We start from the raw sequence: 17,809 nt of genomic DNA, 5'->3' as shown, positions 1-17,809 counted from the left end.
CAATATTGGGTGTAGTTACTATATACCATCTTTCGGTAAATTTTTAAGCAAAAAAATATAATTTAAAATCCACAGATGGCACTGCCACAATTATTTGTGATATTTTTAATAATTTATTCACGAGGTCAATGAAACTCTTTACTTTTTGTTTCTTATAAAATAATTTAACTCTGTTATCATCTATTAGTGAATTTTTAAGGCTTTAACATATATATTATTTAAAATTCATAGATGACTCATTTTTATATTCAATAATGTGTACTTTGAAACCTATTTTTATTTTTGAATATTCTGAAATGAATGATTGTTGATGTGTGTTTTTGATGTATTATAATTATAACAATAAAAAGTTCAAATTTTGTTTTCATCATTTATTTACCTTTATTTTTTCATTATATAAATAGTCTGAAGATCTCGCAACAATGAGAATAATCATATTAAAAATAGGCATATGTTTAATTTATAATGAATAAAATTGACATTATTTACATATACGTTATTTTATAGTATAATAATCATTAATTAACATTATAATCTAACAATTTCATATAAATTTCTAAACGGTAAATTCTTGTTCTGTCAGGGTATAGGCCACGGTTCAAATTTACAATTTTGTTCTTCATCAATATATTAAAATATACATATAATAATATGCAATTGCAATAAAATTGTATAGCAGCATCCATTAAATTCACAATTTAATCATAACCAGCGCAACTATTTTTTAAAATAAGCTCCAATTCAGACAATACGATCGACATCAAATTTACAAACGAAAATTTCCTCTCATAATATAATACAAAAACACACATACTCAAACACACACACACACACACACACTCATTGCAAATGAATATAATTACATACATAAATATCATATTTTATGCACCAATCTCGCTGTAAACATTGCTTTTTATTCGTACAGTCTTATACGACAATATTTGGACTACAGCACAATAGTATATTTACAATAAATAAAAAACAAAGAGGAAAAAGCATAAAATGACACTGTAGTTAAAATTAATCGTTTAAATAATATATTATTACATTTAAAATAGCACTAGTTTAATAATAATTTCACACGTCGCACAATTTATATAGGAGAATAAACACAGCCATCAATAAAATAAATATATATACATATACATACATATATATTCGAACGTATTCAACAAAGCAAGTAATTCTCAATAAAAACCATGCGGTTATTCCTCGGAGTATAAAAAAATTCAAAGGGGGTTAGCGTGCTTCGACTATAACAACCTTAAGTATGAGATCATTTTGGACCACAAATTACAAAAAAAAAAATGAGATTCTTATAAAAAAATTAATAGTCTTATAAATTTCACCAAACGATTGCATTTTAAAACTTCAGATTGTGATCTTGAGACATGCTTACGAGCGACTCAGACTTTTTTAGACTTAACAACTGTAACTTTCCTCCACATTAATAACTCAACCAATACTCTAATGGAAAAAACATAGTCTTAAGCAATTCAATGCATACAGTTTCATGCAGTAAATTTATAACATCGGCGATTGTACAAAATAACAATGTTAACAGTTAACAATGCAAAAATCGCTCAACATCTACATTTCGATACAGTCCCGTGATATATCCAATTGGAAATATAATACTATCGATATATTTATATTTTTAACCGTTCCATAATGCCAATGTGTGTCAACTAGTGTACATTTCAAAATGAAAAATTCTAATAAATCAATTCCTTCATATGATTATACATAGTTACTATTAAAAAACTAGTTGACTATCACATGTAATGAAGATCAAGACAACTTACACAGTTGAAAATGCGAAATTTCCAAATAGAACTCAATCTGGTATGGTTAAAAAAACATTGAGCGATACATTTATCCACAAATAGTAACAATTCATATAAACATTTCTATAAAACGGCTTAAACATTACAGTATATACGTACGTATCAACATTTATTGTCAAAAATTTGGCCAGTTAAGTCATTAATAAAAATGGAAAGCATCTCATATACATATATAAATCGGAAGAGTCTATCAACAGATTGTATCATAAATGGAGGGGTTTCATACATATACATGTATATATATATATTTAAGGCAATCTAATTCTTAACGGATCACAGAACTGTATACATAATATATATGTACGTACAAACAGGGGGGGGGCGATCGGTCTAAAGAGACACTCATCCACGAGGTCTTTCGTACTCGAGCAGACCGCCCGTGTAAAATGTAGGCACCGTAAATTCTTCACGACGATCCCGGCTCACTATCGGGGACAATGGTTGGCATGAGCTGCAGCCTGACCCCAGTAGAGTATAGCCTCTTTATTGTAAAGTTTGTCGTTGAGAGGTAGCAGTTGCTTTTCGTACAATTTACTATTGGCACACACTGCACTGTTTCCGTCGACTTCCGGAGGCGCCACGTTGACGTTGACGTCCCGATTCATCTGCTTCGTCTTGTGTGTAGGACTAGATTGTAGATGGTGAGGATAGTGCTGCATCACTATGCAGTTCTCCTCTTTGCAGTCGCACTTGGACGCCGAGGGTTTGGCGTGTGTCGTCTCGCAGATGTTGACGACGTTGGCGTGGCTCAGGAGGAGAGGAGCTGATGCAGCCATTGGTGCTCCGATGATGCTGTCTCGCTGCGGTGCTACTTTCTTCATGAGTGGTGTTTCTAAGTGGCCTTGGCCGGAGCCGTGAGGTGTGTATGCAGGGCTAGAATTAGAAAAATCAACAAATAAATAAGTAGGCTGTATTTTTTGTAATGATTTTCAAACTAAAAGATGTACTAAGCGTTGACCAAATACATGTAAACTACATAAAACGAAAAGATGATGATATAAATAGGGTTTCAAAAGTACATATTGATACCACAGATATGTTATATAGAGTAGAAGCTTGCGACCGAATAAATATATGTGTTACAATCATTGAAGTAGAATGGGTAGAAGCGCTCTTAGCTTCCAAAAATGTTGCTACAAAAACTCCGTGCAAACGGAGATTTCGGCTGTTTTGCTCAGTTGATTGTTGAACTCTGTAGCAGTAGGATTTCGCATGAAATAGGCTCTACTAGTGAAATTGTGTGGTAGCATTAGTTCGACAAAGTCCGAACATCTGTATGTGCCCGTGCGTCCCTGAACGTCAAGGGACGATCACTTCCACGAATTTTTTTTCCTCACTCTTTTGTCTCTCCTCTGACTTTCCGTCTCTCTCTTCGATGGCTCGCTTTTAAGCGATACTTTTGTTAGGAATGACTATTCTATACATTATACTTCAATGGTTACAATTCCTCAAAACTTTTATAGTATTGATTAATGAGAGAGATAGGAAACGGAATACGTTGAAATACGTGTGAAAAAGGTGGTTGATATAGTGGTTGGAGGAAAGAAATTGAAATGGAAATGGGTGGGTCACGTAGTTAGAAGAATGGACGGACGAAGTGCTTGAATGGTACCCGAGAGGTGGACTAAATCAGAGTTGCTAAAAACAGAGACGAATGGAAGCGTGTTGGAGAGGCCTTCATCCAGAAGTGGATGGCGAATGACTGTGAATGATCATCCTCTACCGATTTGCATTTATAGTTTGTCTCAAGTGTGAGTGAAGGGGATTCAAAATGCTTCGTGATTGCGCATCAATGTTGTGTGTCATGAGTAGTAGAGGTAGGACCGGAAGCGCGCCGTCTATTGTTCCATTATTGTAAATGCTTTGTAAAAAAGGTTCGGCAAACCTTTAACAATGCATTTAAAACTCTGGGTCCGCTCTTTAGTCATGAGTTTTTAATATTATTATAGATTGCAAATGGAATAAAGATATATGTGTTGCGTTACTGTTTTATCATTCATCACAGAGTGCTGTTAGTGCTTCCGTTATTTGTAAAATGTAACATATATCTTTATTCCGCTGTACGCTTCAGTTATTGAATTGCACATATGTTTAATATGAATGTGGCTGATTTGTATAAATATGTACCTCAATTTATTGGCAGCATCCAAAGCATCAGTCCTGAGCAGTTTCACAGCCAGAGCGATCAGAAGGAACAGAATCAACGCCCCGCAAATAGGAACGGCTATAGTAGCGGCCCGGAACCAAACTTCATTGGCATTATTATCCGCAGACCCCGGAGCACCTATAGCTTGACCGATAGTATTACTACCAGCGATATTAGGAAAACCACTCCAATTGCCGGCTAAAACAACAAAACAAACCATATAAATCAACAGCACAGCCAAAACAATTATACAATCGGAGAATTCTAGACTTGCAACATACCCGCTATGGTGTCGTTGAGCCTGAGCCGAGACTGCGGACTGTCTACATGATTACACAAATCCCTGAAACAGCAGAGGACGAAGGCTGTGGAGGCTTGACCTGCGCCGACGGCTCCGACTCCACTCCTCACCGCTGAGCTGGACGGCGAATTCATACACTTTGCTTTATGATCCCTGAAACAGTCGGAAAACAAGTTGTTATGCAAAATTCAAAGGTCAGATCGGGGGGTCTCGACCGGGCTGTTATCAAAGTGCCGTGACCCCGGTTTGTTAGATATCGTCTCCGGACAAAACATTGTACGGAGCAGAATTAAATATCAAAATAATGTATAATATAATATACACAAAAGTCTTACCCGGTGTCTAGTGTTTCGATGCAGCCGTGCCTTGCTAGGTTGACGTCCGATAGGAGTTCGGAGAAGCAGCCTCCGGCCGGAGATTTGCACATGTAGCCGGTGGTGACGCATTGCGGAAGGTTGCAGTAGCATCTGACGTGACGACCGGTGCTGTTGCCCTCCGTACCTGGAATTAATTATTGTCAAATATTAGAATCTGAATTTAATTTCATTTTTAATTGATTGATTTTTTAAATTTGCAGTATAGTTGTTAGTTGTTTTGATATTTATGCTAAAAAAAAAATAGGCGTTGATCTTGAGATCTTGAGTGCCACAATGGTGCTAACGTTCAATATTAATCGATAGTCTATGATAGACTTGCCAATTGTGTTCTCTCTACTATACATACATTTCTTTTTTAATTTTATTTTAATGGCACGCATACAGAATATATAAAAATATATAAAAAGAAAGCAGTAGAGTGAACAAGAGATATATAAAACAACTTAATTTATATATAATAATAATACATATATTATATGATAACTTAATTATATTTAATTGCCCTATTACTTTTATTAAAGTTTTCACTTCTCTACTTGATAATATTATTTTCGACTAATTATTTTAATAATTATAATATAGTTATAGGGAGATTTTTAGGGGGTTTTATATTTTCTATTAATAAAATTTATTTATAATAATATGATTTATATCTCTATATTTCTGTTAGAATATTTAGAATTTTAGGTTTAAATAATATCAAGCAATTTAATAGACAGAAAAAAATGTCGATAGCCTGCAGCCCCAACTATAAAGTATATATTAGCCAGCAGTTTGGCTTAGTGGTAGGGTATATATTTAGCACCACTGAGGTCAAAGGTTCGAGTCCTCGCCACTGCTGGTTAGATTTGGGGGTTTTGTGACTCCAAATCGATCGTTTCTCTATCAGAGTTTGCCAATTTTATCTGATCATTGCTGAAATGGTTCCTGAAAATTGGTATGATCTAATCCTGTTGTCACAAAATCTGCCTGTGTATAATTTGTAATAATTATCAACAGTAATCTGAAATCTATATATATATCTCTATAGACATCTCTATAATTTCGTATTTATTATATGTAATAATAATTGTAAACAAAAATCTAAAAATAATCCATAGATGTCTCTATGATTATTATTTCTGATTAATTGTTATATGCTATATATTCTGATTGTATATGTATGTATTACTGTATTTCTGATTTCTGATTGTTTATGTATTCTGTATTTCGTTAACGTACACTCGTCGCATTTTAGCAAATCTGTAATGGCGAGTGTATATTGATTTGTAACAATAAAATAAAATAAAATATCATGGCCATAGTCACGGGGAGAGCTATGAGGGCGCCAGCCCCCTCTAAATTTAAAAAATAATACACATTTAGAAAAAAAATCTTAATTATTTTAATTCAACCCCCAGGTGAATATTTTTCAATAAATAACACACTTTAAAAATTATGAAAACGTGAACTTGTTTTTGAAAATTCGCAATATTATTCATAAACTTTTTGTATATAACTGTATTAAAACGCTACAGGAGTAACATTTTTTCGAAAAAATAGCATTATTAATGAATTTGATAATTTGGTCTAAATAAGTCATATAAGTAACGAAAAGTCGATTATTCTATTCAATGCGATATTCTAATCGTATGAATTCAGTGGATAAATATTTATTTTAAATGTTCCGATGAATATATACCTAAAATATATACTAACTCTAATTTTCCGCAAATTCTAGGAACGTGAAAAAACTTATAAAATATTGTTTTTCTTTTTTAAAAATCGATTAGGGGGGGGGAGGGTGCGTCTATATACCTGGCTATATTACTGAATATTTGAAGAAGATTAAATTTTATTATACACATACATTACATTTTGTTTAAAATGTAAATGTGTAATGTTTAAAATTTTGTATCAATTGAAATAAGCCTTCAAGTAATATTTGTTGTGGAAATTTGTTAGTGAAATCTCGAAGGTTATATAAAATAGCATTAATAAACAAAATAAAACAAATGTCAACGGCTTGCAGTTCTAACTTGCAACTTGAACGAGCATGCAGATAAAAGAGCTTTTACAGAAATATAATATAACTGTTTTATCTTTAGAATAGGCGTGCGAGTTGTACGCTGCGTGTGAGTATACACTTTATCAATAAAAATAAAATGAAATGCACACAAGAAAATAAAATTTGGAAAGAGGCAAAGTCAACAATTCGACGTGAAAAATCCAGTATGAGAAGAATTTCGGAGCAAATCAAAAAGAGCTGCTCGACGATAATGGATTCGTCACGTCTGCCGAAAAAAGAGCTGCCGATTGTTTCGGCGATTTGGAGCTGATTCAGAAGCCGAGCAGAGCTCGAGCCGAAACGGGGGATAAAAAAGTATAAAAGGCAAAAAGTAGACGGCCGTCCATTCTTTATCGAAAATCAACAAGTCAAGTCCAGTCAAATAAAGGACGATTGTTTTGTTTGCCTTTCCTCTTTATAGCCGACAATGCAGCTGTTTGTTGAGAGATGTCTTCTTTTTTATCTTCACTGACATCGCATATTCATGTCAAAGGAAGACACCATAATATAAATAGGTAATGAACTCGAACATTACATACTACCTAAAATTGTGACCTACTTTCAAACTTATACAATCATGTACATTATTAATGATATAATATGAAATGGCTTTTGTTTAGTTTAGTTTAGAATTCTTCTAAAAAAATAATATGCAAGCTATGTACTTATATACCTATATATGTGTGTTTAGATTTTTTACTTGCATGTGAACAATGCGAGGTAAAATAAAACTATTATCCACAATCCAAAAAGATTTTATTTATGATGGGTCGTTATAAAAGAAAACAAAAGCTCTCTGACATGTGAAAGAGGAAATCTTTTAACCCGCTCGCGACCGCTCCATACTAAATATTTACGTATTATGAAATAAAAGATGCTCTTGCGAGTTACTGGCACGTGCAACTTATTATGCAAAACAAATAAATAATGATATGTAAGGGAAACGCTACAGTTGTTGATTGGTCAATACGAATTTAATCGTGTGATTATTACTGATGGGCTTTTGTGCCCTCAATGGTGCTGTTATACACTACTAATTGATAGAAATATATCATTTTGCCGTTGATTGTTTTAGTATAAATGGCAAAATAACTATACATTGACGAAAAACTATAGTGTTTCCTATGTTGATTCAGGACTTGAAATGCCTAAGAAAGATAAAGTTGGGGACTACACAGTTATAGAGTTCTTATATACATATATTATAATGAAATAATTATTTTAGATTAAATAAAAAAGAGGAGACATATTAGGGGGGGGGGGGAGTTATAAAAACGTGATCAGTGACCGATTCTTAGTTCCAATCAGACAAAATCTCAATGTTGAAATTTTACAAAAACACAAAACTTCATCTATTATTACCAAATATCAGCGTTGGGACGATGCTTTTCGCACAAAAAATTGTTCACAATTGTCAATTATTATTTTAATATTATCAATTATGCTTTTTTTGCTCTCTTGCTTTGTTAACCAATGGAGCGGTCTATTGATGTTTGAAAAGCTTCAAGTCAACGCCTAATTATAATTATTACTATGTAGATATATAAAGTAAAAATTAAGCTTCTCTAAGAGTAATAAATAAGACTTTCAACCTCAACATGAGGACATAATTCCTTTAAAGAATGTATAGTCTTAGAACGAGATGGTTGTCCAGTTGCTTATTTCTTAAAATATGAAATCATTATTTTTGATATATGTATATAGATACAATTTTAATATTAACAGCATTTAATGAAAAATATTGCTAACAGCCTGCAGCCCGACTAGAAACAATAATGGAATAAAATAGTCCCAATGATGAACTAAAAAAGCTGCAATATAACTAAACTAAAAAAGTGCAAGACGTTTTAATTTTATTTGAAGCTACTTTCTTCATCTTTTTATGTAATAAAAAAAGCAAAGTTATCAGATTTTCATCACATAGTGTCTAATATAATATATAAAAGAGAAGTTCTAAGTTTACAATTAAACATCCAAAATCTATTATTATAGATATATAGCCGGTAGTCCACGTCGATAAATTCCATTTATAAGCGATATAAATCTTTGTACACAAAAAAAGACTCCTACATACGTATCGAATCCATTAAATATTTCATCCCGTCCGAAGATGAGTCGTTAGCGTGTTGAGCGTATGAGAAGCCGACAGCGGTTAAGAGCTCCATTGACTCGGCCGACCGATAATCGCCTCTACTGACAACAGGAATAAAGGCCACAAAGGCTCGACGAGCGGTGTTTGTTCAAGAGAGCAAAAAAGAAAAGTCGAAGCAGTCACGACTGGAGATGTCGAACCGCACCCCCTGCGGAGAGAGCGAAAGGGAGATATAGGAGCTGTTGGGTCGGAGCGAGACGGAGCTCTACAGGTAGAGGAACAACAGGTGAGGCTTTGTGCGGCCGCACGAGTCTATTGAATACACGAACGGTTCGGGACAACACACAAATATTATTTTACGTGCGCTCGTTTATTTTTGTCTCCATTATAATCGAGTCGATCAAAAAAAGTCGCGATGGGGTCGCCGGCCTACCGCTCTACGGTAGTCGAGACGTTGAAAAGGATTCGGATACGGATGTGGCGACATTCGATCATTGTGTATCGAGTTGCATTTACGGTCCGTGTGTTTAAGTTAGTACATCTGATGTATGTACCTGTGTAGGTAAATGCGAGTTTGATCGACGGAAAATGGGAAAATAGATAAGGGAGCTATTCAAATATTGTTAATGTTCTGTTGATTTTACAGTTAAAACGTTCGATAAAATTAGTTAAACTAAATTCGCCGACCGTAAAAAAGATCGTTTGAACAATGATCTGTCGGACAATTCATCTATCGTAGCTTTTTTACAAACCTCCTTTATTTTATCCGCAAAACAAGTTTTGTTTTACGCGTAAAATATTTTATCGAATGCAATTTTAAGAGCAAATCAAAAGCCATAAACCTAAAATGTCTTGGTAATTATTAAATATTTTATTACAAATTGAGGCAGTCGATCTGCCAATTGAGTAATTGGCCGACAAAATACACTTTTAATAGAACTCGAAGAGAAGAAAAACGAGCTTTATCTAAAAATGCTAACTAGATTATGAAAAATTTACATTTTTTTCGCGTTAATGGATTTTCGCTGTATGCTAATAATATGTGTAAAGCATAATTAAAAATATATTGTTATATAATCAGTATCATCACAATTTAGAGCCATTTGCCCCACTGCTGGATGAAGGCCTTCTTTTTATTCAGCTTTTATTCATATCATGATATCTGTTTCGGACAACTCTCATATATCTCACCCTACAATCTTTTCTAATTTCATCCACCAATTTCTCCCGTGGTCTTTTTTGCACTCTTTTACATTCTCTCGGATACCATTTGAGAACTTATTTCATCCATCTATCGTTCGCTCTTATAGCCATTGCCATTTCAATGTCGTTATATATAAAAATAAAATAAGTGAAAATTTATATGATTAAACACGCCAAATAGGGAAAGGGAAATATGGTGAAATACACACCTAGCGAAATAACTAAATATCTCTTTCCTGGATATGTTTTAATTGGTTATTTTTTAAACTGAAATGGTTCACGCTTAAATTAATAATTGATTTTTATAGGTATCCAAAACAGAATGATATTCTAAATCCAAAAAGGGAAAAGGATATCGCATCGAAGAGAAAATAGCAGGATCTGCGTCTCATTTAATGAGTAGTTTACAGTAAGGTCAGCTATTTTTGATCAATTTAGCATACAATACAGCGAGGAAAAGTATTTTACATACATATATATACCGGACTAAATTCGTCGAGGAACAAATACCACGCTAACTACACATCCGGCTCAAACTCAAACTAAATTGATGTTTTTACTATTAAACTTCCCCTCCGCGATAGTTGCATTTAAACAGTCGTTAGCGCGTTTTGGGCGCACATTTTTTCAAAAAACACACAGATTCAACCCGAGATTAGTCACTTGATTATATCAGAAAACCCAACTGGAAAAAGGACACAAAAAACGGTAAAAAGGGTAAATTACACGCGGCCGATAAGAATCTAACTGCACACTTAAAAACAAATTTGAGAAGATTTTTCTCAAAAGGGATCATTTTCAAGACGATAACAATCTAAATCCGTTCAAAATTACTAAAATATAAATTAGTTTTAAATTGAACAAATAAATGTAAGGCGTTCATAGGGAGTGTTCACACATGCGACAGTTGAATATTTCGCATGGTCAAGTTTTCACACTTGCATTGAACAATTACACTAATCATAATATTACTTAGTTATAGCCGTCAAAATTTATATATTTATCATTATAATATCTGAAATTCATTCTGTATTAATAATATAAAATCATAATATGAATGGCCATATTTATAAACTTTTAAGAACAAATGAAACGAATAATAAACAAAACAAATGAAGAACCATTCATATTCAAACAGCTGTCAAAACGAGTAGTCGTCGATTTCTCCGATAGATGTCACGCACAACTTGCAACCGAACAAACTGGCACGCTTACTTCGAAACTTTATACATAAACACTATCGATACTAAAAATAGCGACTGAAAGAAATAAAAAAAAATGACACTCACCGGTGACTATTACCGGATACATTTCGCCGACAATTTTCGACCGCGTTTCACAACAACAACAATAATAATAGTTTCACAACACACAAAACTGCACTATTCTATGGTGGGCACGAATCGCACTGTAGAATATTCCATATCACACGGCACACGTAGAATGGTCGACGAAGTTTTGAAATTGGCACGCGCTCGTACGAAAACGACAGCGACAACAGTTGGGAACGCGAGTACACAAAACACGACCAGAACTCGCAAGCGCCTGGCGCCGACTGAATTGCTGAAGGGCCACAACTCGCAACTCGCGACCCGACAGCTGCCCCCCTCCCCGCTCTCCGCTCCCCCCCTCTCCCCCGCCGACGGTCCCCCTCCCGCTCGCCCCGCAACCCCTCCCCCGCCCCGCCGGCGCCATTTACCTGGCAGCCCCTATTGTGCGCGTTCTCGCTAATTGTAAACGGATCACCGGATTTTCTTTTCCCGTCTCTCTATTTATTTACGACTGTTTCCAAATCAATTGTCTGCTTTTTGCCGATCTCTTGTGGCTATTGTCGACCTGTGGCCACTCGTCCCATCGCCGTAGCGAGTCGTAAAAAGTGCGCGACTAGGAATGCAAAGGGGAAAAACATTTTAAAATATGACTCTTTTGTATGGGAAAGTGCGTGCGTCGGGGAAAAGTTTATGCGTTAATTCAATTAGTAGGAATTGCGCGTTCATATACAATTTTGTTATATATAAAATATACAGTCAAAGATCTTTAATCAATTTGTTTTATCAGTGGCTAGCTGAACCCGCCATGCGTTGCAATGCCAGAATAGTGCATGCAATTCCCGTTCCCGCTTCAAGTGATGTTTGGAACTCAACATCGTCTATTCAACGTCGAGTTGTCATAAACCAACTGGTAACGTGGTCCCCAAAGAACCCATTTCCTTGACTGCACAATGGCGCTATTAAGAGGTTTTTTTCACAGTGATCTTTCCGGACATGCATACAACAAATCCTGAAAGTTCGAGTGGCTTAGGAGCCTATACAAGACAGACAGACAAACAGACATTCAATTTTATAAATATATAGATGACCAGGGCCACCGAGAAGGGGGAGGGGGGAAGCTGGGGTTTTATTTTTATCTTTAATTTATACCAGGAAGGCCTAACAGGTAACCTCAATACGCCTTCTTAGCCAGAAACATTGTACATTTGGTGCAAATATTATTAGTATTATAGTACATAAATACATATCAATTAATATCCACAGAGACATTTATAGCCAAATTTATAAAGTTGCAGCATTTTATACAATTCAACGAAATTCAAGATTGCTGAAAACTCGAGATGGGTAAGGTTGCAAATTTGTTGGAACCGTTTCAATGAAAATCAGATAAATTGGCAAACTTTGATAGGAGACGATCGCCTGGAGTCACCCCCCCCCCCACTCCTAATCTTAATACTTTGGTACGAGTTCATTTTTCGAGTCTTCATCCACTAAGAGTTTGTGCCGTAAGGTGGACACTTTATGGGAGACCGTCCTTTTGATCGCCTTCTCTCCAGCATTCCGGTGACTACCAGTCTCTCTAGACTCTCCACAATCTTCCTGATAACATGGCCAAATTAGGAAAGAACCCTTTTTCTACATGTTGTGGGTAGTCTCTCTGAAACTGTCCGCATGGGAGACCGCCCTCTTGCTCGACTTCTCTCCAGCATTCCGGTGACTACCAGCCTCTCCAGACTCTCCACATTCTTCCTGATAATATGGCCAGAGTAGGAAATAACCCCTTTCCTACATGTTGTGGAGTCTCTCTGAAACTGCCCACTCTTCGAGATTGGAGATGTTTGTGGGTCTTAGCGGTCTATGGGAGGCACAGCATCTGTTTCCAACATACATTTTGAATGCATCTAGAAAGTCTTTTTCTCTCTTTTTCACTTTTTCAGTAGTCAAAAAGCCCAAAATGTGGAACGTTATATGCTCGTCATAGCGAGGAAACGTTGAGAAGTATACAGTAAGAGCAGTTGATATAGTGGAGAGTGAAGAGATTTAAATGGTAATGGACGTGTCATGTAGCTGGAAGAATCGATGAAAAAAATGCTCGAGTGCTACCCAAAAGAATGTAAAAGGGTGCAAAGAAGGCCACAAGGGAGATAGGAGGATACAGTTAGAGAGAATTGTATGTATGTGGGATGACATGGATGAGAGTTGCTCAAAACAGAGAATCTTTATTTAGTAGTGAATCCCTATAAATGATGATGAAACAGTCAAAACATTTGTAGTCTATTTATGGATTTAAATCGATTGATCCACTCACTTTTCAAGTCATGCGAAGAAATTTGTTGTACTTTAAATATTAAGAACGAAAAGAACACTTTTGAATCATGGTTTGATTTTGATTTTAAATATTAAATCATTTTTATTGTTCATATACATCTTAAGTCTTTTTTAATAGCCATTGATCCATTGATCATTATCTATTTTGCACATTGTTTTCAGTCTATTATCTGTTAGTGTTTAAGGCATAATATATAGAAAGAAAAATCAAAACCTATTTATATACCTAATGTAAATTTTAGCATTGAAAAGATTAGTTCAAGCAATTCAAACATCCACCGATTGTCAAAAAATCGATATTTCTAAGATCTTTGTCTCAAACAATAGCTTAACGAGACAAGAAAATAGTATTATTTTTCGATTGGACCATTCATAAAAACTTCTCATCTAATTGTATTCTCGCTTATCCAATCAATTGTCGTCTTAGATAGTATATGTACGTCATTATTAAAATATTTCAGAGATTTACCTCAATGAGTTCATAAAACTTTTTCCTCGTCACACGACAAATCCCAAAAGAGTCCTAATAATGACACTATTTCGTACAATAAAAAAAGAAATTTCCAAGTCATTCAAATGAAGATTAAATACAAAAAAAAGTGATCCAGTTGAGGAGCCAGATGAGTCACTTTCACCGGAATGGAATTGTCTCACCGGATTCGAAGGCGTCTTCGTGGCGCTTGGCAAGAATTTACAACGTGCTCTCGAAACCACATAACTCCCGAGTATTTAGTAACAGACTCTTCTTATTTTGGAGACACACACTATACACATGTGGGTACACGGCACAAGAGACAGGGCTACTTCATGCAGTACCGTAAAACCAGTGCACCGCAAATCACATACCCCAGTGTCCCAGAAGCAGGAAGTCTCACGTTCGTACACGAGCCAGAGACCGAATACTAATTTCTAATTTCTTCACAAACGGCATGCACAATCGATTCCATCATATTTTTTGTAACCTCTGCGAGAAGATGCTACGCTTTTTCGTACAAATCGGAATACACGTGTAGGAAATTAACCGCAAGTGCTAACCGAAGAACGGTTAGTGGCGGTTGCGCAACAGTATCCACGTCGTATGTGAGTTCGGAGTCAATATTATGTGGTCTAACTTGAGTGGCTGACCTCAGTTTGGAGTAATTTCAGGCAGTGGTGAATCATTGGAGTATCCATCCTCGATTCATTCTAATTTTAAGTATTTCTGTCTTATTTTTGTAAACATTTCGGCCATTTTTAATAGTACTTTCCATTGCTAATATCATAAGTAGACGTGGGACCGGAAGCGTGCTTTTTCCAGGAAACAGGGGATTTTGGGTCTATTTTCCTGGAAACAGGGCAAACTACATACAAAGCTAGAGAGCTTAAAAAAAAGTTTCTTAATAAAAATGATCTAAGCACGGCGAACAATGAACAATGAACGGCGTAAAGTAGGTCCGCTCTTTAATCATAAGCAGTACCGCATTTTTTAAAATCAATTTTCAAAATTATTCTTTACTAGTGTTGTACCCGATGAAATATCATCGTATGGGTGCTGGCAAATTAAGTTATTAAATAAAAAAAAAATTAAAAGAAATGTGTCGGTCCTGGATTCGATCAACACGCGGTTGAATTTTTTTCAAGTACCATTTAAATAAATTTAATTTAATATTTATATTTAATTGCTTATTATGAAAAAAATGGTAAAAACTGCCTACCTACCAACCAACCTACATACATATATGTAAACAATATAAAACACCGACAGAAAAATTAATTAATTAAATGTATTTTCAATAGATGGCGGTAAATTATCTGCCAAGCGGAAACATTAGTAGCGATCAGTATATATAGAAGTTTTTTTCTTTTGTTATTGTATTCGTATATGTACAATACGTTTTGGCAGTGATTTAGCTATTATAGTACGGCGAGCGTTATCTCAGACAGACGGACACACACACAGACGGAATAGCGATATTATATATGGTATAAAACAACATTAAACATACTTTCTACAAAGGTGTTCAAATAATTCGATTCCGTTTGGTGTGACGTCAGGTTTGTAGTCACACTAAATGGCAGCAAACCTTTGAAGTTTCTAAAATTTAGTAATATATGAATCGATTTCAAAATTTTTAGAGCTCAACTGGCGTCGATCAGTATTTGCCGACTTGTCAAACCATTAGTTATTAATAATCAAGGAAAATTGAGAGTACTAGTTGGCGCTAGTTTTTATATGAAGTCGTACTTCAAGCTGGTTGCATCAAATTTTGGATCCTTGGATCTTAGTACGACCAATATCTATACACTTGACTGTTCTAAATGTTGTATAATTTTCGTCATCGCCTTACTCTTATGCTAATAGAGTGGTGAAAAGTTCAGATGTATGAAACTTTTAGGTTAATCGTTGACTGGTTGGCGATCTGGGCTACGTGAAAGTTATAAATAAAGGCCCACACAAAGACTACTTAGTTATAATTTACTTCTATGTACAATCCGAATGTATCTGAGATGCATAATTTGGTGCTAAAATTTCGCCAAAAGACTAGCAATAAGCTCGTGAGTCACGCTTTGGGACCACCTACCAAGTAGCACACACACACACCGAGGAAGCAAAATGATAGATGTCATAAAATGAAGAATCGTGATTTGCAAGTAATTATTGCTGCTTGTCTATAATATACGAGTACCTACATATGTATAATCAGTGAAAATTAATACGAAATGAAAGATCGCACTGACATGTTGCGACACGTTTTGTTTACAATTATTACGTTTCATTATCTTTTACGCAAAGATTCTGTTCGTATCTTCAATGTATGTACGTATGTGCTTACGCGTATTGAATCCATGATTTCTCAATAGAATGTGATGCAGTATAATACAAAAATGTAATTATGACATAATAGACAATCATTTTCGATAAGATGACATTCCTTGATTATCATTAGGTATTTTTAATTTTTAAATGACATTTTTGTATACGTAGAAATGTTATATGTACGTAAGCATTTTACAAATGTACGTATTTTGAATATTGTAGGATCTGGTTGTCAGGAGACATAGGCGGTAGATTAAAGTATAGAGATTAAAAAAAAAACAAATTTTTTAGCAATATCAAGAGTTGTTATATCGATTTTGATTCGGATGACAACTTTGGTTCAGCTTTCGGTTCTGACTTCGGTTACGATTTCGATTACGACGGTATCGATTACAAACAAACATACATACAAAGTTTCTTTCAAAAATTATATATGTTGAGAGATGTATCAACAATTTTTTTTATATATCATACTAGCATCTTAATTGCATAAATAAACTTTCTAATGATTCTTTTTTTCTTTATTTTTCATTGAATTATTTAATATTTTCACATAATTCGACTTGGTTTTGAAAAAAAACAATTAAAACAACAATATTTTATAAACATAATCCGTTCTACATGTTTATATATTATAATATAAGGTTTTTCATTTAATATGACTTTATTTTGAAAATCAACTTGAACTAATTTGAATTTCAATACAGCTTTCCACTGAAATCGAATAGATTTTTTGTTTTAATAAATACACAATTGTAACGCAACGTTTTCTCATCGTCACATAGGGCAACACTCGCCCTCTATTTCGAGTGGCCACCCAGGGAAAAGTCTTATAGGCGCGCGCGCATGTGGAGCGCGCCCTCTCACCCGCGATCTCCCGTCGAAGAAAGATCTCTCCTGTGCACGTTTCCAGGAGGAGACGGGCCCAGAGATCCATCACCATCCGTGCTGAAGAACCGCCGCGAGGTCGAGTGTAGCATCTCAGCCGTGAGAGAACCGACCAGACGACCGCAGAGCCAGTTTCCCGAGCCAGGAAGCTGTTATCAACACAGACGACTTGCAGTCAGGAACCTCCCCGACTATATACCTATATATAACTATCCCAAGGTTAGTCCACGTTTCTACATACCTCGACTCTTGGAAGAATAACGATGTATAACGCCCTCTGCATCAGACGCGCGTAAATCCGTTCATTACACAATTAAATTTTATAAAAAAATAATATGAAACTATGTATTTTGAGCTATGTATATACATAAGTGCTCGAATGGTACCCGAGAGCATGTAGAAGGGTACAAGGTGGTGTCCCGACAAAACCGCGCGGGACAAAATCGCGGGGACAAAATCGCTTGGACGAAACCGCGCAAGCCAAAAGAGCGCGGCGACAAAATCGCTTGGAC

At 35.2% G+C, this 17,809-nt stretch overlaps 1 protein-coding gene across 1 annotated transcript; it reads right to left on the bottom strand.

The window, feature by feature from the left end:
• Positions 1 to 371: 371 nt before the first annotated feature.
• On the bottom strand, positions 372 to 11,570 carry LOC143919927 (uncharacterized). Its single transcript, XM_077442523.1, has 5 exons — positions 11,303 to 11,570; positions 4,630 to 4,795; positions 4,275 to 4,447; positions 3,975 to 4,191; positions 372 to 2,720 (listed from the first exon to the last, which is right to left on the bottom strand). Exons 1-5 carry the CDS (start codon positions 11,322 to 11,324, stop codon positions 2,273 to 2,275), a joined length of 1,026 nt encoding a protein of 341 aa, XP_077298649.1. The 5' UTR covers positions 11,325 to 11,570; the 3' UTR covers positions 372 to 2,272.
• Between the last annotated feature and the right edge of the window lie 6,239 nt (positions 11,571 to 17,809).

Source organism: Arctopsyche grandis, chromosome 12 (genome assembly GCF_051622035.1).
Source record: "Arctopsyche grandis isolate Sample6627 chromosome 12, ASM5162203v2, whole genome shotgun sequence".
NCBI classification, from domain to species: domain Eukaryota; kingdom Metazoa; phylum Arthropoda; class Insecta; order Trichoptera; family Hydropsychidae; genus Arctopsyche; species Arctopsyche grandis.
This window is presented reverse-complemented; position numbering and strand designations above follow the sequence as displayed.

Coding starts and splice junctions, on each gene's coding strand:
- LOC143919927 (XM_077442523.1), bottom strand. CDS start 11,324: ATGTATCCGGTAATAGTCACCG. Junction 4,448..4,629: donor ATCGAAACACTAGACACCGG/GTAAGACTTTTG, acceptor CGACTGTTTCAG/GGATCATAAAGCAAAGTGTA. Junction 2,721..3,974: donor GATGCTGCCAATAAATTGAG/GTACATATTTAT, acceptor TTCTAATTCTAG/CCCTGCATACACACCTCACG.